The 24,714-nt window shown below is 40.1% G+C and overlaps 1 protein-coding gene across 1 annotated transcript in view; it reads right to left on the bottom strand.

Moving 5' to 3' along the window:
* MND1 (meiotic nuclear divisions 1) overlaps positions 1 to 22,062 on the bottom strand; it is a 68,012-nt gene extending 45,950 nt beyond the window's left edge. The window contains exons 1-6 of the mRNA XM_039234374.1: positions 21,897 to 22,062; positions 18,868 to 19,406; positions 18,656 to 18,802; positions 12,820 to 12,885; positions 10,868 to 10,925; positions 6,933 to 7,081 (exon numbers count right to left, since the gene is read on the bottom strand). Coding sequence (XP_039090305.1) covers positions 6,933 to 7,081; positions 10,868 to 10,925; positions 12,820 to 12,885; positions 18,656 to 18,802; positions 18,868 to 19,406; positions 21,897 to 22,062 — 1,125 coding nt within the window. The remainder of the gene's footprint in view (positions 1 to 6,932; positions 7,082 to 10,867; positions 10,926 to 12,819; positions 12,886 to 18,655; positions 18,803 to 18,867; positions 19,407 to 21,896) is intronic.
* Between the last annotated feature and the right edge of the window lie 2,652 nt (positions 22,063 to 24,714).

Genomic DNA, 24,714 nt, shown 5'->3' with positions numbered 1-24,714 from the left:
AAAAAAAAAAAAAAAAAAATTAAAAAAAAGAGAATGAAAAGACAAACTGAAGACTGGTAGAAAAAAGTTTAGAGAACATTTATCTAAGAGGGGATTTGTATCCAGAATATATAAAGAAATATCAAAACTAAAAAAAAAAAAAAACCCAAGTTTAAAAAAAGAAAAAAAAAAAAAAAAAAAAACCCCGCCTTTTTTTAAAGTAAAAGATCTGTATTGACACTTTGTCAGTGAAGACTTATGGATGACAAAGAAACACATGCAAAGATGCTCAACATTATTAGTCACTGGGGAAATGGAAAAAAGCCACGATAAGATATCACTATATACTTATTAGAATAGGTATCATACCAAGTATCAGCAAGGATGTGGAGAAACCAGGAACTCACATACATTCCAGATGAGAATGTGAACTGGCACAACTGTTTCAGAAAACAGTTTGGCAATCTCTTAAAAAGTTAAACATATACCTGCCATATGATCCAGCCATTCTATTCCTAGGTATTTACCCAATATAAATAAAAACATATGTCCCTACAAAGACTTATACACAAATATTTATAGCAGCTTTATTTCTAATAGCCAAAAACTAGAATGCACAAAAACCCAAACGTCTATCAACAGCTAAACAGACGGTCATATATCCGTACAATGGAACCCCACTAAGCAATAAAAACCAATGAATAAGACAGCAACATAGATACATCTTAAAACAATTATGCTGAGTAAAAGAAGCCAGGAAAAAGAATACATTACTGTATGACTGCACTTATATAAAGCTCTTGGAAATATCACTTTTAAAAATGTTTTTTAAAAATGGACAGGGACATCTGGGTGGCTCAGTGGGTTAAGCATCCAACTTCAGCTCAGGTCATGATCTCACAGCTTTTGAGTTGCAGCCCTGCATAGGGCTCTGTGCTGACAGCTCAGAGCATGGAGCCTGCTTCAGACTCTGTGTCTCCTCCTCTCACTCTGCCCTCCCCCAACCACACCCCAGACTCATGCTTTGTCTCTCTCTCTCTCTCTCTCAAAAACAAACATTAAAAAAATAATTTTTTTTAACTGTTGGAAATATAGTGACAGAACGCAAATCAGTGGTTGCCTAGGGATGGGGGCAGGGGAAGCAATGCAGAGAAGGGAAGGACAGGAGAGACAGACTAAAAAGGGGAATGAAGACACTTTTAGGAATGAAGGATATGCTCATTATCTTAATTGTAGTGATAGTGTCATGGATGGATACATATGCCCAAACTCAGCAATTTATAAACTTTATATATAAGAATCTTTTATAGATCAATTATTCAATAAAGCAATTAAAAACTAATCAAGAAGACTTATACATACGAAAAGTTAAAAAAAATTAAAATCTGTGTTATGTATCCTCTAAGATGGCTGAAATGATCCCTGCCCCTTGCTATTTATGCACATTTGTAATCTCTGCTTGCAAGTGGGCTGTATTTAATGACTTGTTTCACTAAAAAGAAAAACACACACTATAGCAGATGTAAAGAGAGGTCACTTCCAAGATTAAGTTATAGAAAAACCCAGTAGTGTCCTTCTATCTTGGACTCCCCACATGTTTGCTCTGTGAACTGCCCTATAGAGAAGCCCAGGATATAAGGAACGAAGGAGACCTCCATCTAAAAACTCTCAAAGAATTAAGGCCCTCAGTCCAACAACCTCCAAGGGGCTAAATCCAATAACCATATGACTGAGTTTGGAAGTTAATCCTCTCCCAGATGAGCCTTCTGATGAGTATGTAGCCCCAGCCAACTGTCAGACTACAACCTCATGTGAGACTCTGAGCTAGATGTACCTGACTAAACCATGCCTGGATTCCTGATCCACAGAAACTGTGAAATACCTATATTTGTTTCTTTAAGCCACAAAATTTTGGAGTACAGTTTGTTACAAAGCCACAGACGTCTAATAAAAAAATCTAAGTCACATTTATATAAAAGTCTTCAAAGCAACTATATCCATTTAGAATACATTCTGCTATAGTAACAGAGCATTTGACTAAAACTGGATTAAATAGTCAAGAGGTGAGATGGTCCAAGGTTAGTGGAGCACTTCAAAATGCCACCAGAGACCCAAGCCCTTTCTATTCAGGCTCTGACATTAAGCGACAGGTCTCCATCCTAATGCATGTTATTGCAGGGTTACAATATGATCTCACATCTATATCACGGAAAAGAAGGGGAAGGGTTTTGCCTTTATCAGGAAAGTAAACACTTTCCTACAAACCTCAAAGATATATTTCCACTTATATCTTACTCATCAGAACTGTTTTCCATTGCCACCCTTAGTTGCAAAGGAGTGTGGGAAGATGAGCATTTTTTTTTTTTTTTTAGTAAGATACACTGCTGCCTCAACAAAGTGTTTTGTTAGTAAAGAAGAAAGGGGTAATGCTCATTACATAGGCAACCAGTAGTATAAGCCAAAGCAATACACTATGGTAAAAACAAAAATATTACAGTTTAGAGGAAGCCAAAAACACTGTAAACTATGGGGCCTTGAGAAGGTTTCTGAAATGAGAAATGTTTTAGACTTTGGCTAAGTAGAAAGGAAGAGCAAGGGAATTCTCAAAGAGGATAAAGAAACAAAAAAACCATGAAGACAGGAAAATGCAATAAGGCCTAAAAGTAGATTACCCTGTATAAAGTTTTTAATTCCATGATGAACTTTTCAAAAAATTGCTGAGGGACGAATATGCATGTTGTTTCCTAGCAGAAGGAAATGCGGCATCATGTTAAAAAAAAAAAACATGAGCAAAGGATATGAATAGGCATTTCTCTAAGGAAGAAACACAAATGGCCCATAAACACATGAAACGATGCTCAACATCATTAGTCTTCAGGAAAATAGAAAGCAAAACCATAATGAGATGCTACTTCACAGCCACTAAGATGGCTAAAGCCAAAAAAGCCAGTAATGATAAATTTCAGTGAAGATGTGGTAAAACTGGAAGCTTCACGCACTGCTGGTAAAAATGGAAACTGGTACAGCCAAATTAGAAAGAAGTCTGGAAGTTCTTCAAACAATCATGCTGTCATATGACCCAGCAATTCCCAAGAGAAATGAAAACACATGTCTGGACAAAAAACTTGTACATGAAAGTTTATAGCAACATTGCATATTAATAGTCAAAAGGTGGAAACAATCCAAATGGCCATTAACTGAAGAACGGATAAATGAAACATGGTATATTCATACAATGGAGTATTATTTGGCCATAAAAAGGAAATGAGGTACTGATACTATCACATGGACAAACCTTTAAAACATTCTGCTAAAGAAGCCAGTTGAGAACGACACACATGATGTTATTCCACTCATATGAAATGCCCAGAACAAGAAAATTTACAAGAGACAGAAAGTAGCTTCACTGGTTGCCTATGGCTAAGGCAGGATAAGTGAGCTTGGTCCACCTTGGTCCAAACCAGCATTATTTCATAGCTGGATTATTTCAATAACTTAACCTCCTTGGTTTCCCTGCTTCCATTCTTTGTCCACCAATGGATTCTGAGTGCCTAGGATAGTTATCACAGAAGATAGTAGATATTCAATAATTTAGTTGATATTATTCTGACTCCCAAGTCCTATGTTCTTTTCCAGCTTTTTCTCCTGATTTATTTTGCAGATGTCATGGTAGGAGAGAGAGTGCTACTCAGCATTCAAACTCCCTTCCTACTTTGGGGAACTGCTGATGCCAAGAGGAGGCAGCTATCTCCCACCACAAAAACTGGAAACCCCATGGGATGCCTGGGTGGCTTAGTCAGTTAAGCATCTGACCCCTGATGTACACTCAGGTCATGATCCCGCAGGTTCATGATGAGACTGAGTCCTGCACTGGGCTCTGTGTTATCAACACAGAGCCTGCTTGGGATTCTCTCTTTACCCCCCCCCTTCTCTGTCCCTCCCTGTGCTCGCTCGCTCTCTCTCTCCATCCCTCTCTCTCTCTAAACAAACTTAGAAAAAAAAAAGAAACTAGAATCTCCAATTACTTATTTCGCCAGTTCCTCTGGCAACAAGAGTGTGAAAATGTAACCCAGGCTTGGCCAAATCACATGTACCTCCACAAGTTGTGACTGGTAGCTGGGACAGAATTTTTTTTTGAGGGGTTTTTATGTTTGTTTTCTTTTCTTTTCTTTGGTAGCAGCAACATCTGGTTCTTCAGCCTGAGTCAGAGGCACCAGTGGAATCATCTTCTGAGGTCAGCAATGTCACTAGAGCTAGGTGCAGTGTTCGTGGCTCCGGGCAGTAGAATCCTCACCAGACAGGTTTCATGGTATGACTTTGGCTGTGGTCTGGCTGTGTACCTTCCCTCAGCTCCTGCCTACTTTTACAACTGGGTTTCCAGTCTTCCCAGTGATTCTGCAATTCCATCTTTTATCTTTCAGTAAATAAATAAAATGTACGATTTTTTGCTAATGTCATCCCGAGTTAATCTTCACTGGTTATAGTTAAAAAACAGTGACTGACAGAGGTCTCCTACAGACTAACTCTTTACCCTTCTTAATCCTATGAGAAACATTTTAAATAGTGGTGTTTCAGGAGGATTTTCCTATGAAGAAATGTAATCTCACATTACCTCCAAACAGAAAGAAATTCATTTCCTTTATTCTTTTTTTTTTTTTTTAAGTTCATTTATTTATTTTGAGAGAAAGAGTGCACATGAGGAAGGGGGAGACAGAGAATCCCCAAGCAGGCTCTGGGCTGCCAGCAGAGCCCGATGCAGGGCTCAGAACTCACAAAACCAAGAGATCATGATCTGAGCTGAAACTAAGAGTCAGATGCTTAATCAATTGAGCCACCTGGGCACTCCTCCTTTACTGTTCTTGATTAACTTTTCCTGGTCCTGTTACCTTCTTGAGAATCAGTATTCTTTCTTGCCTCACTCCAAAACAAGTCCATAGCCCATTTCCCTGAAGTCCCATTTCTTACCTACACTGTAAATTCCACATGGTAATTCACCTCCTCAGTTGTGTACAAGAATAAAAAAAAAAAAAAAACACTTCATTAAAATGTAGTGGAATCTTGTAGTACAGACTAAATGCATGATCTTGGAAACAACCAAGATTTTCTTTAATAGCTGAATGAATAAACTGCAGCACAACTATGAAATGGAATATTATTTACCGATAAAAAGAAATGAGCGATCAAGCCACCAAAAGACACAGAGGAAACCTAAATATATATGACTAAGTGAAAGAAGCCAATCTGAAAAGGCTATAGACTGTACGATTCCAACAATATCATATTCTGGGAAAGGTAAACTACAGAACAGTAAAAATACCAGTGGTTGCTAGGAGTTAGGGGACAGGGAAGGATGGAGGGGGGAGAGGGAAGGACGGTGGAATAACTCCAGCACAGGAGAATTTTAGGGCAGTGAAGCTATTCTGTATGTTCCTGCAATTGTGGATACATAACACTTATGCATTTGTCAAAATTCACAGAATATACAATATAAAATGTGAACCCCGGTATATACTATGGACTGTATTTAATAACAAGGTATCAATACTGACTCATCAAGTATAACATGTATCACACTAATACAAAACGTAAATAATAGGGGAAATTTCGTGTTTGGTGGGGAGTAGGGGGTGGTACAGGTATCCCCGTTTTTCAAGAGTTCATGTTATGCCACTTTGCTTTTATGAAAGACCTACATTACTACCTATTTTTACTAACTCGAAGAAATCTGAAGGGTACCTTTGCTTTTACAAAAAAGATAAAAAGCAAACCGAGTGTTCAGCATTCATTTTGCAGCAAGCCCTTACAGAGGCAGCGTGCACCCAGAGCAGTAAGAGTGGTCCAAGCTCCTTCCCTGGGAACTATACTCAGCATCTCAACATCAAGCTCCACAGCACTGAACTGTGTCTATGAGCATCTGTACTTTACTTTTATGTATTTTGTGCATCCGTTAGGAAGATGTGCCCTAAACTATTAGAAAAATCTAAGAAAGGTTACTTTTGGGGTCTAGAACCACTCAGATTTTTTTCCATACAGATTATAGATTAATGGTAACTGCTTTTTCACTTTACACTATTTTAGCTCACAAAATGTTTCAAGGAATACTCCCCTTTCAGACACTGGGAAGAGACTATACAGCTGACCACTGAACAATGCAGAGTTAGAGCAACCCTCATTCAGTCAAAAATCCACATGTAACTTTTGACTCCCCAAAAACGTAACTGCCGGGGCACCTGGGTGGCTCAGTTGTTTGAGCCTCCGACTCTTGGTTTCAGCTCAGGTTATGATTCCAGGGTCATGGGATCCAGGCCCACATCGGGCTCCATGCTCAACATGGAATCTGCTTGAGATTCTCCCTTTCTCTCTCTCTCTCACTCTCTCTCTCTCTCTCCACCTCTCCATCCCTCCCTCCCCTCACTAGTGCTCTGTCTCTCCAAAAAAGAAAAAAAAAAAAGTAACTGCTAACAACCCACTGTTGACCAGAAGCCTTACCAATAACATAAACAGTTGATTAACACATATTTTGTATGCTATCATATATATTGTATTCTTATAATAAAGTAAGCCAGGGAAAAGAAAATGTACATAATCATGAGAAAAAGAAGTACATTTACAGTACTATATGTATACAAAAAATCCATGTGTAAGTGGACTCATGGAGTTCAAACCCATGTTGTTAAAGGGTCAACAGCATTGGGGAACTCTCTGTACCTCCCCACCCCTTTTTCTGTAACTCTAAAGGGAACTAAAATACTATAAAATAGTATCATGATATGGGAAGATGAAGGTTAAAACATTCTAAGACCCTCGTATTGTTTGGAAGAAAGAGACATTGATTATCTCTAGACTTTGAGTCAAATAATGCATGTTAAAAATTTAATGGATAACCACATAAATAAACACAAATTTCTTTCTCACAAAGCAAATCTGCAATTTTTTAATCTGTGGTGGCTTACCTGAGATTCCAGAACCTCCAGCTTGCGTTTTCTTGCATGAAGAGCTTTGCTTGGAAAAGCCCAATAATAATTGGATGTTCCAATCCTCTCACAGTCAACCATACCATCATCAACTAAGCTTTGAAGGACTTCTTTTACTGACATAGCAGCTAAAAGAGATAATTTTTAAAGACTACATTAAGACACATCCTATACAATTAAAAGGCCAAAAACTAGGAAAACACTTGCAATAAATATACAGAAGGGGTAATAAATTAACAAAGGAGCTTTTAAAAATAAAGAAATACAATGTACAAAAGTACATCAATGAACAAAAACAAAATATACACAGCCAATAAACAAAAATGTTTAACCCCACTAATTGAAGAAATGCAAAATAAAGCAATGACATGATTTCTTTTTTTTTACTTTTTTAATTTTGGGGGGGGGTTCCCCCACATTTCTGAGAGAGAAAGAGAGAGAGACATGAGCAGGGGAGGATCAGAGAGAGAGCAAGACACAGAATCCAAAGCAGGCTCCAGGCTCTGTGCTAGCTGTCAGCACAGAGCCTGACGCAGGGCTTAAACCCACGAACCGTGAGATCATGACCTGAGCCGAAGTCGGACACTTAACTGACTGAACCACCCAGGCGCCCTTGACTTATGATTTCTTGAATACCAAATTAAAAATACCAAAAATATCATAAAAGATTTAGGGTAATGAGTACTCTCATCATGGGTAGAAAATATGGCTATATATTGAAAACCTTAGATTTAAGCATACTTTTATGTAGAAATTCCACTATTTTAAATACAGCCGAAGAAAATGACAGACATGCATAAGGATGCTTATCAAAACACTGTTTTAAATAGCAAAAAACTGGAAATCAGTCCAATAACTGGACTTGTAAAAATATTTTACTGTGGGGCACCTGAGTGGCTTACTCCGTGAAGCGTCTGACTAGATTTCAGCTCAGGTCATGAACTCAGTTTGGGAGTATGAGCCCTGCCTTGGGCTGTGCTGTGCTAGGGATTTTGTCTCCCTCTCTCTCTGCCCCTCCTCCACTTGCTCCCTCTCTCTCTCTCAAAATAAATAAAAATAACCTTAAAAAAAGGCATTGTATTCTGATGGGATACTGCACAATCATTAAACTTATGTTATAAAATATTTAATGGCATGGATATACATATACAATTAAAATGCAGTATATAAAATATAGAGAAATAGAGGTGCCTGGGTGGCTCAGTCAGTTAAGCATCCGACTTCAGCTCAGGTCATTATCTCACACTCCATGAGTTCAAGCTCCACACTGGGCTCTGTGCTGACAGCTCAGAGTCTGGAGCCTGCTTCAGATTCTGTGTCTCCCTCTCTCTGCCCCTTGCCCTCTCACACTTGCGCTCTCTCAAAAATAAACATTTAAAAATTTTTTTTAAATATATAGAAAAATAAAGTTTAAATATGCACTAATGTGACAAGTTATCTGGTTGGTAAGAGGCAATTTTTATTTCCTCTTTTTGTTTATTTTTCTTTTTTTTCCAACAATGAACATGTTTTGCCTTTTATGCTAATAAGACTAAAAAAAGAAAAAACTATTGAGAAAAATTAAACAATAAAATAAACTGAATGTTACGGTTAAGGGTAAGGTAAAAAAATCAGAAGTTTTCAAAAATAGCATATAAAAATGTAAAGTCATATTTCATAAATATTTGAAATTCGTGAACAATTCTTATTAAGTAAAACTGTACTGAGAAATTATCTATACTTTAATGTCTACTTTAATTTTTTCTACAGATTCCTAAATAAAATCTATTAGAAAACAAAAGATTTAATAAGTTTTAAAAAGTTGACACCAAATGTACAAAACATTCAACCTCACTTATAAAGAAATACAAAGTGAAATGAAATGTCAACGATTTTAAAAATGAAAACACAGTTCTGAGAAATGAATGTGAATATAATTTGATATAGCCTTTCCTGAAGGCACTTTGAGAATACATATAAAATGCCTAAAACCACACAAGTCTTTATTTTCCATTTGTTTCTAGGAACATTTCCCAATGAAGTGATAGGAGATGTGGGGAAAAAAATGTATGGGTGAGAAGAAAAAAGGGATGAGTAAGTGGAGCACACTAAGTTTTTAGGGCAGTAATAAAATCCTCTGCGTACCATGAGAATGGACTCGTGTCATTATACACTTGTCCAAACTCACAGAATGCAATGCAAACCATGGACTTTGGGGGATTAGGATGTGTCAACTGTAACAAATGGATCCCTGGTGAGTGATGTTCACAGCAGGAGAAGCTGTACATGTGGGGGAGCAGGAAGCTCTCAATCTGCTATGACCCTAAAACCACTCTCAAAATTACTTTAGAAAAAAAATTCATAGATAGCGTGTTACACACTAATTTAAGCAGCAAAATTTGGGGAGAACCTAGGTGTTCAACAATAGGTAACAGGCTAAGCAAAATAGGGTATAGTGGGTGGTCACAGAATGAAACATTAGGAAATGCAGATGTTGTACATTTTTTTGTTAGTTTTATTTATTTATTTTGAGAGAGAGAGCACACAGGGGAGACACAGAGAGAGAGGAAAAGAGGGAATTCCAGAAGGCTCCATGCTGTGAGTGCAGAGGCTCACAAGGGGCTCAATCCCATGGACTGTGAGAGCCTGACCTGAGCAGACATCAGGAGTCAGCTGCCTAACCAACTGAGCCACCCAGGTGCTCCACGTCATTATTTTTAGGCAAATGACATAAGGAAATGTAGATGACATAATGTTATATGAAAAAATACACGAACACAAAATTGCATATACAGGATGGTTCCCTCCAAAAACAAAACAACAAAAACCCAGATAAATACATACACAAATAGAACCGAAAAATAAGATATCAAAATACACCAAAATGTTAACAAGTGGTGATCCTAGAATAGAGGGTTTACTAACAATTTTTACTTCAATTATAGTTTTTATCTGTTAAAATAAACGTGTATAGCTTACATAATGAAAATAAGGTTTAAAAAAAAAATATATATATATATATATGTATCGTGTATAGTGGGTTTAACCCTTCAAAAGATAACCCCCAAATCCTGTGAATGTGACCTTATTTGGAAAAGGGGTCTGTATAGATGCAATTAAGGATCATAGATGAAATCACCCATGTTTTAGGGTGATATGACCCAAGTCCAATGACCTATGTCCTTATAAGAGAGAATAGGAGAAAATAAAGAGGAAGTCTATGTGATAACAGAAGCAGAGATCTGAATGACATGCCTATAAAGCAAGCACTGCAGGCAGCCACCAGAAGCCAGAAGAGAAGCAGGAGACAGATTCTCCTTCTGAATCTCCTGAAGGAACCAACCTTACCAATACCCTGATTTTAGACTTCTGGCTTCCAAAATTTTAAGAGAATAAATGCTATTGTGTTAAGCCACCAAGTTTGTGGTAATTTGTTACAACAGCTTAGAAAACTACTACACCACGTAAAGATAGGAAGTCACACTTAGCAAATACTATAACATAAATGAAATTTGTCTTCTCTTGAAGTAAATAGACCTATAAATAAATGTGTGTATGGATGCGTGCATGCATGTGTGCATAGGTACAGGTATACGTGCATATTCCATTTTAATTTTCCTAAAGCAGATACTCCAAACACAAGAATCGTGGCCACGGCCCAAAGACATCATGTAAGGACTTTTACAAACACTCTTCACCTGTAGAAATTTATGTTTTCATAAAGTGAAAGACTGCTGCAGAAAAGATGCCCAGTATTTCACAAAATGTCTCAGCACATCTTTGTTTTTTTTTTTTAATAGTTTATTGTCAAGTTGGTTTCCATATAACACCCAGTGCTCATCCCCACAAGTGCCCTCCTCCATGCCCATCTCCTCCCCTTCCCCTCCCCCCAACCAGCCCTAGGTTTGTTCTTTCAGCACATCTATGATACTCACTAATGCCTTTTTCTTTGGGCGCAATCTTCTCCATGTCTTTTAACTGAAACACATCTTTCTGTTTAAAAGAGTTTTTAAAAAGGTGAAAAAGATGTATTTATTTTCTACTATATATTTATATTTACCATAACTATATTAATAAGGTTTGTACTAAAAGCTGTGCCTGGTAATGAAGAGTGCAACAGAATCAAGCATTTTAGAGCTAGAACAAACTGCAATTGTTCAGTATCTTCAAAAGAATTTAAAAGGGACAGATTTTACATGAACATTCAATTCTTTAAAGTAACTGGAGATCAGAATGTAAAGAACATCTTCTCATTGAGGTAAAAAAAACTACTTACAATGAATCATTTAACAAGAGATAATCACCTTCTCTGACACTGTGATTTTAAGAAAACACAGAGATTTGCTTAGCAAGTATCATACATCACAGATTTAGCAGTTTTAACTAAAAGCAAAACAGACAACTGATGGGCGTCTAGTTGAGATTCTCTCTCTCCCTCTGCCCCTCTCCCCAGCTCACACACGTGCATGCTCTCTCTCTAAAAAAAACAAAGAAAAAGAAAAAACTGAGCGACTACTGAACTAGAAGCTAACACTCATTAGTATCCTGTTATTAATTGAGAGCAGGGCTGAAAACCCTTCAATCTGAAACAGCCAATTTTGATACTTGAGAAAATTAACAATATCATAAAGGACAAAATTTCCCTCAACACTCTCCCCAGCTTTCCACAGCCTAGTAAAAATTAAATCTACTTTTCTTGCCGAGACCACAGGAAAAATACTTTAACTCTGTAGTTATAATCCTCACATACAAATTTCATCGATTTATCTTCCTAATCATTACTAATATGATACTCTGTTCTGAATTGCCAATGACCTTTGGTGAGCCAATGAAGGGAGGTAACATTAGTAAAATTACACTTAGAAGGTAGTTTTTAAAATAAAGGTCCCCAGAATGTTCTGTTGTTTTACTGAGAATCTGAATTATCAAAATGTCATGTAGTATTATTATCTTATGAATTTCATATTATATTTTGCCATTTTCTCCTATCTTCCTCACATCTGTATATAATAAAAGTAGCTAGTAGACTGTGGCCAGACTAGACTTTGAAGGTCCTGTCAAGTGTTAGGCCAAGACATAGGAAATTAGTGTTTTTTGCAGGTCTAAGATTTGGACTTGAACTGGAAGGAAAAAAAAAAAAAAAAGCTACTGTTTAGCAACATGGTAAAAGAAAAAACAAAAACAAAAACAAAAAAACAGTCTCTAGAGCCAGGTGTCTGGATTTGAATCCTGGCTCTACCACTTAGGACCTGAAACTTCAAACATATTTCTGTTAGTGGCAGGCACAAAAACCTGGAATAAATTAAGGAGGCTTATGATGTATACGTTACTCTATAGTCAGATTTACAGACGCAAAGAGGCAGCATTTACCACTGCCTCTAAAATCAGATGATCCTCCCTGGACTGGAATCTTAGTACTACCATTTTAATTCTTTGAGAGCCAGTGCTGGTAGCTTAGGCCGTGTCTCAGATGTCCTCTGTAAGAATGAGGATCATAACAGTACTGATCTCAAAGGGTTAAAAAGGATGGACTCAGATAACCTACACCAAGTGCTCAGAGCAATGATTGGCACCTAGGAAGCACTCAGTTGATGCCAATTATTATTATCATTCACAGGCGGAAAGGGAACATAATCAAATACATGCTTTGGAAAGATCATTCGGTGCCAGTGTATAGCAGGAGTTTGGACAGAAGTGAACATTGGAGTAGGGTTCTTTCATTCTCCATAGCTTCACAGAAATGAAAAATGTGTGCAGAACTTTATCTACTCTTCAGGAAATTTATTAGCAATGAAATCTGATAAAAAAGGTACAGTTGACACTGAATGACACATGCTTAAGGAGAAAATTACATAAAATACTAAAAATCTTAGGGAAAACAACTTACCGTCTCAAAAAATATTTCCATCATGCGGGCTCTCTTCTCCTCTGCACTCAGTCCTTTTTTCTTTGACTAAAGCACAAAAGTAAAAAAGTAGACACTGCATTAAAAACAAACAAACCACTGCATTCTAAAACAACTTGGTCTGAAACATTATCTGAGGTGTCATGGTCTTCTCTGCCAATGAGTTCGATAATTCTCAGAGCCAGGCCTAAAGATTCATTTGAACTACTATATGCCAAGCCTTGTGGTAGGTGCTGCCAGTATAATAATAACTGTGACTGTGACAGAGCCTGGCAGTTTATAGAAATTCAACATTTATCAAATGAGCCAATGACAAGTCCCTGTATTTACCTTCAAAGGATTTACAATCTCTCAAAGAAAATAGACGAAACTAAAAAGTAATGAAATGGATATGTACAAATTGCTACCAAGGACAGAATTAGTTGCGGGAGGGTAAGGGCTATCTAGGAAGGCTAGAGATGAAGCGGATTTTGGCAAGTTGAGAAATGGGGAGACAGTGTCCTGGGCAGACCATACACAGCCACAATGTTGTGGAAGTCCATGGAACGCATCCGAAAGACAAGCACTCAGGGATGATTGCTGCGTAGTGCATGCAGAGGGAGGGGCAGAGAAGGTGAGAAAGATTGTCGGAGGCCAGATCACAGAAGGACTGTCCATCTGAAGAGAATGTATGTTATTCTAGAATAACATGAGAAGCTATGGACGGATTTCTAAAGCAGAGGAGTGACAAGATTAGAGTTCCATTTTAGTAAGATGGCATATGGTAGCACTGTGGAAGATAGGCTGGAGGAAGGAAAAACCTATCCAAGTGGACAATGGAAGCCTACTGTAGGTTAATACTATAACTACGGTTTAGCCCATTTAAAATTAAGATAATTAACATGTAACTAAAATGTCTGTTGACAATTCAATTTTATAATATATTGTATTTAGAATATATAAAGCTGAAATTCAAATTTTTTTAAAAAGCTAAGTTTCCTCAATGCAAAGATTCACAGAAAATAACAAAAGAGAGAACCATCATGTCTAATAGAGAATTCCATTCTAATGTTTAAGTCATCTACATCTTCCTCAAAAATCACACAGGATCATGAGGCAATATAAACTGTTTAGTCGGAACTTTAAAATGCTTTACATCACTTTAAAAAAGGCAGACATTAAAAACAAACAAAAAAAGACTGAGCCTTTGCAACCAAATACTCCATCGGAAAATGAAAGCCTATAGAAGACCGGGAAAGGGATTGGAAATTGCCATCCTGAATACATACTGGAGTCCACGTGTCTTTATTCTACTTGCAGAACCTAGAAACCCACTAACCGATTTTCACAGCAATAAAATTATCAAGTGTTGCTGGATGAGTTGTACAGATAAAATAAGTAGGCTTAACGTTGATATTTCTCTTTTTCCTCCGTCTACTCTCGAACACTAGTTCCCCCAGGTTCTCCATTGATCCCCTCATCTCCTCACACCTTTTCTTTGGTCTTACCAGCTATCATGGTTTTAACAAACACTCACGCTGAATCCTCAAATCATAAATCGGTCTCTGAAGTACACTCCTGAGCTTCAGTCTCATGTATTTGCCTGCCTGCTGGACAGACTTCAAACTCAGAGGGTTTAAACTGAACTCTTCTTCTCCCACATCTACTCGCCAAACCTGCTGTTCCAGGTCTTGAGCTCAGTTAGATACCACCTTGTCATCCAAGCCAGAGGCCTGGCAGTCAGCCCAGGTTCCTTCATCTCTCATCAGACCAATCACCAAGTTCTGCCAGTTTTAGTGCTTAACTATTCCTCAAATCTATCCAGTTTGCTCCATCCCTATAACCTCTACCTCGATTCAGGCCTTCGTTATGTGTGCTGTCTCCTGCAACAGGCCTGCAACCCCCCTGGCCACACTTCGTCTCACCCTCTAAGTCCACATTCCACACTGCCAAGAAACCAATCTAACTATGCCTTTCCCCTGCTTAAAAGACTTCAGTGGCTCTGAACCATCCAGAAGTATCCAATCACTCTACAAGGCCCTTTATCACCTGACCCCAATCTACCTCTCACAGATACCACTCCCCACATCATATGTGACCATACCACGGAGAGTTACGCCACTGGAGCTGTAACACAAAACTCAAACAGTCCCTGACTTACCATGGTTCCACTTTTTCAACTTTATGATAGTGTGAAAGCGATGCACAGTCAATAGAAATCATGCTTTGAATTTTGAATTTGAATCTTTTCCCAGGCTCATGATAGGTGGTACAATACTCTCATGAGGGTGGGCGGCCACAGGACCAATCATTGTTTTTCACCTTCAGTACAGTTTCAATAAATTACATGAGACATTTAATACTTTACTATAAGAGAGGCTTGTCTTAGATGCTTTTGCCCAGCTATAGGCTGATATCTAAGCGTTCTGAGCATGTTTAAGGTAGGTTAGGCTAAGCTATGGTGTTCCATAGGTTAGGTGTATTAAATGCATTTTTGCCGTAACGATATTTTCAACTTAGAATGGGTTTATCGGGGTGTAACTCCACTGTGACTGAAGAAGATCCGTACTTGAAATTCTCCACTCACAGCATGCTTTCCCATTTATATCTCTTTAAGAAAATGTTCTATCTAAAACACCTGCTCCTCTCTCCTATTCGAAACTCCAAAAACAATCTCCCAAGGCTTAGTTTAAGCACTCTGGGAAAGAGCTTCCCAAGCTCACAGGACAGGCTGAGTGCCATTCCATGCGCTCCCAGAACACAACTTCATCAGATCAATTTGTATACTTGTCTTTCTTAGCCGACTGAAAACTTCAGAACATGCACTGCCCTTGCCTTCCTAGAGCTTAGTGCTAGAGAGAGCAGACACAAAGGCCATCCCTGGACTTCAGGACCATGTATCTTTAGCCCGAACTCTACGAGACTGTTCAGGCTCCCAAACCCCACAACATCCTCTGCACTCCCATAAATATGACATAGGGTAACTTAATAATAAAGAATTCTGTGCTAACCATTTATGGCTTTCCTGGGGAGATAAATTGCAGAAATCTTAGGTGGGCAAGCTCCAAATATAGACCTATTCGCTAAACCCAGAGTCGAGAGCCAGCTTTCAATACTGCTTTAATCAGCCTCCCTTCACACTGGCCTCAGCAGTATCATATCAGAACAACCAAGCATGAAATCCACACCCAGTTAGAAGGCTCTTTCGATTCATTTTTCTAGTCCAATGGGTTTCAAACTGCCATTAGAATCATCTCAGGAGCTTTTCAAAAATACTGATGCCAAGGCACATGCCATATGAACTGAATCAGAATCTCTGAGACCAGATCTTGGCCTGGGCATGGGCATGCATATTTTACAAAGCCTCTCCAGGCGCTTTAACCGTACCCCAGGGTGGATACGCTCTTCTCACTGCTCTTCTCACCCCAGAATCTAAAACCAGGTCAGGGACACCGGGGCCCATGAGGATCCCTTCAGGACTTTACTCTGTGGCTGCATCACTGGAAAGCAGACCCGAAGCTTTAAATGGGTCCTAACATTTTGCTATTATGAAACAGCTCCTTGGAGGAACTCCTGGACTCCACAGGAATCTGCCCCCCAGAAGCAGGCGATGAGGAGAGTCTAGTGTCCTGGAGGCACACAGTTTTAGGAAAGCTCCTATCGCTCAGTTCAGAAGCTATGACAGTTACTCAAGAAATATGGATGAGCTGTATTATCCATTTACATTGTTTTCAGGCTAATTTACTCATCAGTCTCCATGACCAGAAATAGTTTTTTTATTTTTAACCACAGTAGGAGAGTATCATGGCCAGAATTAAAATAACTATGTAAAAGGATACCATACTAATTCATATCTAGAAATTTCTCCCCAAAAAATCAACAAGGGCTTAATAGTTCATATTAAAGAAAATCTGCTGACAACGTGAGAGATACATTCAAATTAGTAAGTAAGGGGACTCAAGATTTGACCTGAGGACGACAAAGCTTCCTGGTCGACCAACATATAGCTATCCCCACTTTTCCAAAGACCTACGTCAGTACCTATTTTCACTAACCAAAAGAAATCCTAAGAGCAGTTTCACTTGTACGGAAAAAAGGCAAAAAGTGAAAAAACAGTCCTCAGCGTTTGGTTTAGGAATGGCTCCACCAAGCTCCTTCTCTGGGAACTACATTCAGCATCTCAAGCATAAGCCACCATAGCTTTGAACTGTGTCTATGAGTATCTGTGCTCTACCTCAATTTTATGGTGTGCATCTGTTAGCAAGATGTGTCCTAGGGTATGTGAAAAGCCTGAGAGAGAGAAAAAATTCTTTAAATTTTTAAAACATTAAAAGAGAGAAAAGCCCAAGAGGGATTATTTTTTAGGTCTAGGAAATGCTCAAAAAATTTTTCCATATAAATTAATAAGTGCTGCTGCTTCCCTTTACATCATTTCAGATGCCAAAAGGCTTCACAGGAACACTACTCTTTCAAAGAGTAGGGGAAATCTGTATTTTAAACCACTTAAAAAACTGTACATCTAAGGAACCTTCTCCAATTAGGAGTTACAGAATTCCTAAAATCAGCCCTGTTTACCAACTACAATAAAATTTTGAAAAACTAAAAGTAGATGATATCTGTTGCCCTCAGAAGTGGTAAAGAACATTATATTTCTCCAAATCCAAAAATATGCCTGCACGTGTTTACCCACCAAGCCCAACCAAATCAAAACAGCGATTAATTCATAATTAGGAAAGGGAACAAAAATTTGTCTTTGATCAACATAACACTAAACTTACTTCGTGAGCATACATTAAAAAAACAGGATGTATCTCAAAGTTTTATTCTATTTCATGCTTCTCCATTATCAGAGGTAAGCATCTGAAAATAGTTACCAGCATATACGTGATTCATGTGTAAAGAGAGATTAGGTAAAAGGATAATGTTAATGCATTTGTGCTGCACAGTTCTCAGTGGCCAGTTTTTTCAGGACAGTAACTCTACTGAGAAATATGCTACCACACAGCACTGGTAACAGATTTAAGTGTGGTCCTGTTTGCCTTTTGAGATCATTTTATGCCCAGGTGGCTGCGTTGCTAGTTTGACCACAAAGAAGCCGTTATCAGTTGTAATTGCATCTGGACAAGTATCTTCAAATAAATACCATACAACCTAGATCCTTGCCCAGCAAAATAACGGCCACTTAACTAAATTAAGATATTAAAATCTTAGATTCATTTAATTAGATGTTGATTCTCTGCCAACAGAAGCAGAAAAAAAAATGACATGAAACTGAAGTTTATGGAAATGATTTGATGAGGGGCGCCTGGGCGTCTCAGTGGGTTAAGCCTCCAGCTCTTAATTTCGGCTCAGGTCACGATCCCAGGGTCTTACGGATCAGGCCCCACCGCCGGGATCCGCTCTGAGCGTGAAGCCTGCTTGAGATCCTCCCTCCCTCCCTCTAACTCTCTCTCCCACTTCGTGCTCTCTCTGTAAAGTCAAAAAACAAAAAAGTTTTTTTAATGCTCTGATGAGCTCAAAGACATTACATTCACGAGGAAAAAAGATCGATTTGGAATCTGACCGGGACTTAATTAACCTGCCATGGCACGCAGGGAAGGCTAACTCAGTGCAATGCTTTCCTAACAGACTAACTCCTTACCAGGCAGCAGTTCAGAGCACAAAAGGGCATCGATTCCAGCCCTTTGGTAACAGAACAACAGATTTTCAAGGAAATCTTACTGGCCTAACGTGAAGATTCGTTACGCTACTTCCGAATCCGTGAGCCACTCAGAAACGTGCTCTGCAAATCATAATACACAGCCCCCGTCTAGGCTCCAAGATGCCGGCTCGCTCGCACCTTTCGCCCCTCTTCCTGAGAGGCTGCACCTTTGGCAGCGGAATCCGGGGAGCCTGGTGCAATGGGTCTGAAGCGACTCGTGCTCTGACAGGTCGCTAAGTGTGCAAGACGTTCGGGTAACGCTCCCGAACGCCTTCGGGGTTTAACCTAACGTGTCGCGCGGAGGGCTCCGGGGACAGCGCGGGGCGCGGCAGGGCGGGGAGGCGGCGGACGCCCGGCGGCGTAGGGGTAGCAGGCCCAGGGCCACGCCTCAGCCTCTGAGCTCGGGCCGCCGTCAGGCTGGCGGCCCCTCCGTGGGAGCCAGGCCCCCGAGGCCCGCCGGGACTACACGCTGTCGGGGGGATCCGCCGCCCGGGGAGGCGGGAGGAGCGCGAGCCTGGAGCGTGGCCTCGGTTCTTACCATAGCGGGTCTTCTGAAGGCCGGAGCTGCGCGAGGCGCGAGGCGAGAGGCGGGGCGGGACGAGGCGGGTTTGATTTTGGCGCGGACGCCGCCAGGGGGCGGAGCAGCGATGAGGAAGAGGTGGGAGGGAAGCCGACCTCCATCCCAACGGTGCGCGGCGACCCCTGGCGGCCTGGCGGAGCGGCCGGCCGGAGAGGGGCGGGGTCCGCCAGGGCGCTCCTGGGACTGTTATCTCCGCGGCTCCCGCCTCTGCGCTCCTGACATATAAGGTGACTCCTTTTTTTAGAAAGTCTTGAGCCCTCACTTTAGGGCACGGTTTCCTCGCGCCGTAGAAACCCGGCTTAAGTTGGCCTTAGAAAATAGAGGCGATTTGGCTGCCGGAGAAGGAAGCGCTGCCCCCATCCATCCGGATTTGCCCAGCCTGGGGCGGACTTTCTTCTCTTTCCTAATTTTACCCTTTTCTCTGCAACCTCGCTTCACTGTTTTCCCAGGTTTTAAATATCACTTTGTATTGTTTGCTTTTCCCTTAGGTGTACTTGTTTGTTTTAGATAAACAAAATAATGAGGTTCAAATGAAAGCTGTGGAAAACCCGCTACCTGATGTCTTGAAAATACATGAATAGTCAGGGATAAAGTTCAGGTATTAGCCTAAAGGCACTACAAAATTAACTCGGACTTATCAATTATTTTGAAAATTATTGTACGTTATTTTGACCCATTTTAAAGCATAGTAATTTTACTGAAAACGTGAAGAGTGGCATCTAAAGTTGAAATTTGTATCTCCTTTTGCTTCTTTAAGAAGCAGAGGCAAGGGGCGCCTGAGTGGCTCAGTGGGTTGAGCTTCTAACTCTTTACCTTGGCTCAGGTCATGATCTCACAGTTTGTGGGTTCCATATCAGAACCTGCATAAGGTTCTCTCTCTCCCTCTCTCTGCCCCCTCCCTGTTCACACTATTTTTCTCAAAATAAATAAACATTAAAAAAGAAACGAAAAGGAACAGAAGCAAGGGAAGGGTTATATTGATTGCTTAGAGTTCCATTAATTTAGTTTTCCCCAAGGTGCATTAGGATACTCTGTGATTGATGGTACATGACCTGATATTAAAATAGTAAATGGGCAAAAAAGAGAAATATCTAAAAAAATAAAATAAAATAGTAAATGGGTAGCCATTTAATACATGTTTTAATATGTACTATAAAAGTATAAGTAGCCCATTATACTCTGCATTTCTCATGTATTGCTCTAGATATGGATGAAATCTGTCAGAAAAAAGGAAAGTGATACTTAAGAAAATACTAAGTTACTGCACTGGTGATAAGTAGATTTGACAAAAATCATAAAGGTGACGCTTGTGGGAAGACTTGCCTTACTTGGCTCTGGAACTGCCATACCTGTTCCCTCCATCTGGAATGGCCTTTCTCCATTTGGCTTATTCTTGTCCCTCTTTAGATAGCTGAGATGTCTGGGAGACCTGACATTTGACTCGCTTCAGGAAACATTTTCCGTGTCTCCCCCTCCCATGGCACAAGCAGATCGGGTCTCTTCGGTGGTATGCTGTAGCAATCTGCAGTCTTATCACAGCATCCCACATTCATTTTATAACTGTTTTCTTTGACAGCTTCCCTGTAGTATCAAGCTCCTTCCTGTGGCAGAGGTTAAGCCAACTATTTTAGTGTCACCAAGACCTAGCACAGTGCCCAACACATGGTAAACAATAAATGTGTATCAGATAAATGTACTGGGTATTTAAGAACACCGTCTCTTCATTGACGTGGGGATAACTAGATATGGTTTTCAGTTGAAAAGAAAGGATATTGTACTTTATTAAAAATCTTAATTATTTGTATTGGGTAATGCTTTCCCATTTATTATCCTTACCAATAGAATTTTGAAATTATCATATATACCATTCATATGTGTTCAATTAAACAAGGAAACCATTAAACTCTATTGTGTGGTTCTAATGCTGCAGCAGCCTGCAAGGGCAAACCACAATCTAAGCCTGTAAATGCCTCAAGGTTAGGAAATCAAAACACTGAAGACTTACATCAGCCAACAAGACTTTAAGCTTTAGTGAATCAAAGAATTTCTTTGGTTCTGCTCTTTCCCTATATACGTCATTTGGCTGGCTCCTGTCGCCAGAGCAATCCTATCCACTTCCAGTTTGGCACTGCCTGATTCGAACAGATTTTGCTCAGACTCCTAATATGCTTCAATTTACCTTTTAATAGATGTCTTGAGACACCCCAAGTTTTGCAATACTATGGAGCAGGTAGACGTAGTATACACGTTTTTAAGTATGGTAAATAAATATTTGCAGCATCTGAGGAGGACTCATGAATTTGGATCCTGTATCCACCATCTAGTGTTTGCTATGGTACCCAAATGGCATTTGTTTATTACACAAATGTGTGTTTTACAAAATCCTGAAGCATAGATTAAGTTCATTCTTTTTACTTTACCTGCTGACTGCAAAGGGTGTGAAGATGAACCAGACAGGTCACACCAGTAAGGAGTTTATGTGTTAGTCAGAACTGCCCTTCCATCTCAGCTGCCTTGCCCAAGACCCTGCTCCTTAGAGGGACCTGTTGCCCTTACTCCAGCCACAACCCTCCCCATAGGCAAGGAATCTGCAGGGCCACAGAGACATGCCCCACCCCCCCAGAACCTCCCTTCTAGACTAGGAACGTGGAAACCCAGAATCCCCTGAGTTTTCCCCAAAACAGAGCTTGAGACAAAGATGTGCTGGTAATTTATTTGGGACTTGGGAGGCAGCAAGGGAGAGATGGGAAAGGAGCAAAGCCACTAAACATGTGTGCACTTCTCGGTGTGGGTATTTACAAGTCTTTACAAACTGATCTGCTTTGCCCAAGAGAATGGACGAGTTTGTGGAAGGAGAGAACACAGGAGAGATGAGATCTGAGGACAGAACTCCACTGGAGAGGACATGGTGAATCTCCAGGTGCCTTCCAGGCCCTTGGCTGCTTTCTGTCTTTAACCCCGGCATTCTTGCTGCACACAGGTGTGGTCCTTGCTATGTGCAACTAATGAACTCTCTGCCATCTGGGCCATGCCCGGCTAGACCAGGGCTAGAGCGTACAGGATGGACATAGAGCAAGCCACTTGCCTTTGAGGTGGCTAAGGAGACCTTGGATAGTGACAAATTGACTCAATTGGGTCTTCTCTTGGGAAAGATGAGTACGAAGGGCACCTAGAGTGGGTTGCTCATTGGAACTGTAGCTATATCCTAAACGTCCCTGTACTGTGGTTACACTTCTCTGAGATTCCTGATGTGCGCTCCAGTTTTGGAATACCAAACCTCAGAATGACACCACCAAGGAGAAAAGAGACACATTCTCCTGTCTCCGGTTCCCTTGCTTTTTTAGGAAATAATACTCCAAATTGAAGATAACCTTCTCATTGCCCTTCCTGGAAATTCTGAAAAGTGTGACCTCTAGGAGAAACTTATTATCAAGGAAGCAGGGAAAGAAAGTAATTTGGAAAAGACAGAGGGAAAAATCTGCAAGGTAGGGAAAGAAATAGAATGAAAAACCAAGAGAGGAGAACATTTTTTAAAAGTTTTTTAAAAATGTTTATTTTTGAGAGAGAAAGAGAGAGCATGAGCAGAGGAGGGGTGTGTGTGGGGGGGGACAGAGGACCCAAAGTGGGCTCTGCAATGACAGCAGACAGCCCGATAGGGGGCTCAAACTCACCATCAGTCAACAGATCATGACCTGAGCCAAAACCAAGAGCCAGACGCCCAACTAACTGAGCTGCCCAGGAGCCCCAAGAAATAGTCAATATTATCAACTTCTCAGTCACACCACATCTCTTGAGTTAGAAATGATAATGCTATTGTGTCATTTGTGCAGAGCATCAGTTTCAATGAGGGCTCCTGGAAGCTGGAAAAATCTCAGATGGCCTGTGGCTCACCAAAGGGCTATAGTATGTAAAATGATACATGGTATGTCTCTGGTAGTAAAATTTCATAGAGTAGGGGTAGGGGATATTAGGAAAAAATGTCTAAAAGTGCTCCTTAGGGGGATGATAGTGGAAAAAAGGTTGAGAAACACTGGTGTAGAATAAGTATACAATTTATCATCCAAACAGGGCATATCTGAGAATGAAAGGGACTGTTATGTATAATTATGTGGCATAAAGCAGGATTGTCCCCATGAATCATGTGATAACTTGGAACCCCTTGTGCTTTATTAACACTTATGGTTATTACCTTAATTTGCTCTGTATCATAGTTACTAATGCTCTTTGAATCATTCCACCTGGGAGAACAGGCAAAGTAACTTACTCCTTTTTGTAGCCCTGTCTCATTTCTCGTCATTTCTGCTTGAGCATTCTCTGGCCTCACGACATTGAACTATTTGCTCCTTCCTGGGCCACTCATGCCCTCTCGCCATCTTTTAGCAAGCGTTGGCTCCTCAGTGGTCCAGATGCAACACCAGCCCTCTGCTTTCCTCTAGGGTGAGTTCTTAGCTGCCAGTTCTCTCAGCCCCCAGCCAGCCCCTCTACCACCCTTCATTCCTGGCAGGGAGCCCGGGCCCAAGCCACGGGGGAGTCTGAGTCATGGTGTGGGGCCCTAGGTGCCCGTGAGGGTCTGTACTTACCCAGCAAGTAGCCCTATGCCCAAGGGAGTATGACATTAAATAGCAAATAAAAACCACCCCCACAGGTCAAGAGGCCATGGAAAAAAAGGAAAAAACCTTTTATATTGTTTTTGAAGGAGGGTTCCTGCATTTTCATTTTGCATCAGCTCCCACAAATTATGTAACTAGCCAATATATATTATATATACATGCGCACACACATATATGTATATATATACATGTTGAATATGAATGTATGTATGTATATATATATATGTATAAATATATATTCATTTAAGTTTCATTCCAGTAAAGCTCCATGAGAACAGGGACTTTTTAGCATGCTGCTATCCCCTAGTGGCTAGAACATACTAAACTCAGTAAATATTTGCTAATGAATACATATAAAAGCAGCACTTGTGGTATTATAATTACCTGGCCTGGTTCACTAAACAAACTGTAAGCTCTTGGAGGTCATGGGGCTTTATCATTCATCTTTACATCCCTTACACCTACCCTAAACCCTGGTGTATCACTAGGTCTTAGGTATTTATTAAATGACGGCAACTACAAAAAAAGACAATAGGGAGGAGAAAGGATAGAATGTCATTTGCCCTTCCTGCCTCTTTACTTAGGCTAAATAATAAACTGCAGCTTTAATTGAACTTGGCTGCTCTGGAAAGGAGCGCATCTGGCTTTATGTGAAATGAGTTCTCAAAGGATAATTTGAGATATGTTTAAACGTAGGGCAACTGGCTTTTATCAGGAATGCCATGCTTTCTGCTTCTGAAAACCTCCAAACAGCCCATGATGGCAATGATGCCTGCTTGGTTAAAAGAAAAAATAAGTGAAGAGTGGAAGCAGGATTAAATAAAACTAATATTCACAGTCACTGGTTTGAAGCATTAGCATTAGCAGTAGCGTTATGTTTGGCTTTTTTCTCATTTCTGTTTCATCTGTCCTTCCAAGACTGACTTAGTCTCCTCCTGTAGAGTTACAATCTATTATAAGTTTTTTTTTAACCCTCCAGAAAAACAAAACAAGAAATTTTTGTTGTG

Source organism: Hyaena hyaena, unplaced genomic scaffold (assembly GCF_003009895.1).
Source record: "Hyaena hyaena isolate Hyena2069 unplaced genomic scaffold, ASM300989v1 scaffold_89, whole genome shotgun sequence".
Lineage (NCBI taxonomy): Eukaryota > Metazoa > Chordata > Mammalia > Carnivora > Hyaenidae > Hyaena > Hyaena hyaena.
The sequence above is the reverse complement of the archived record's forward strand: the minus strand, read 5'-3'. Positions and strand labels throughout refer to the sequence as shown.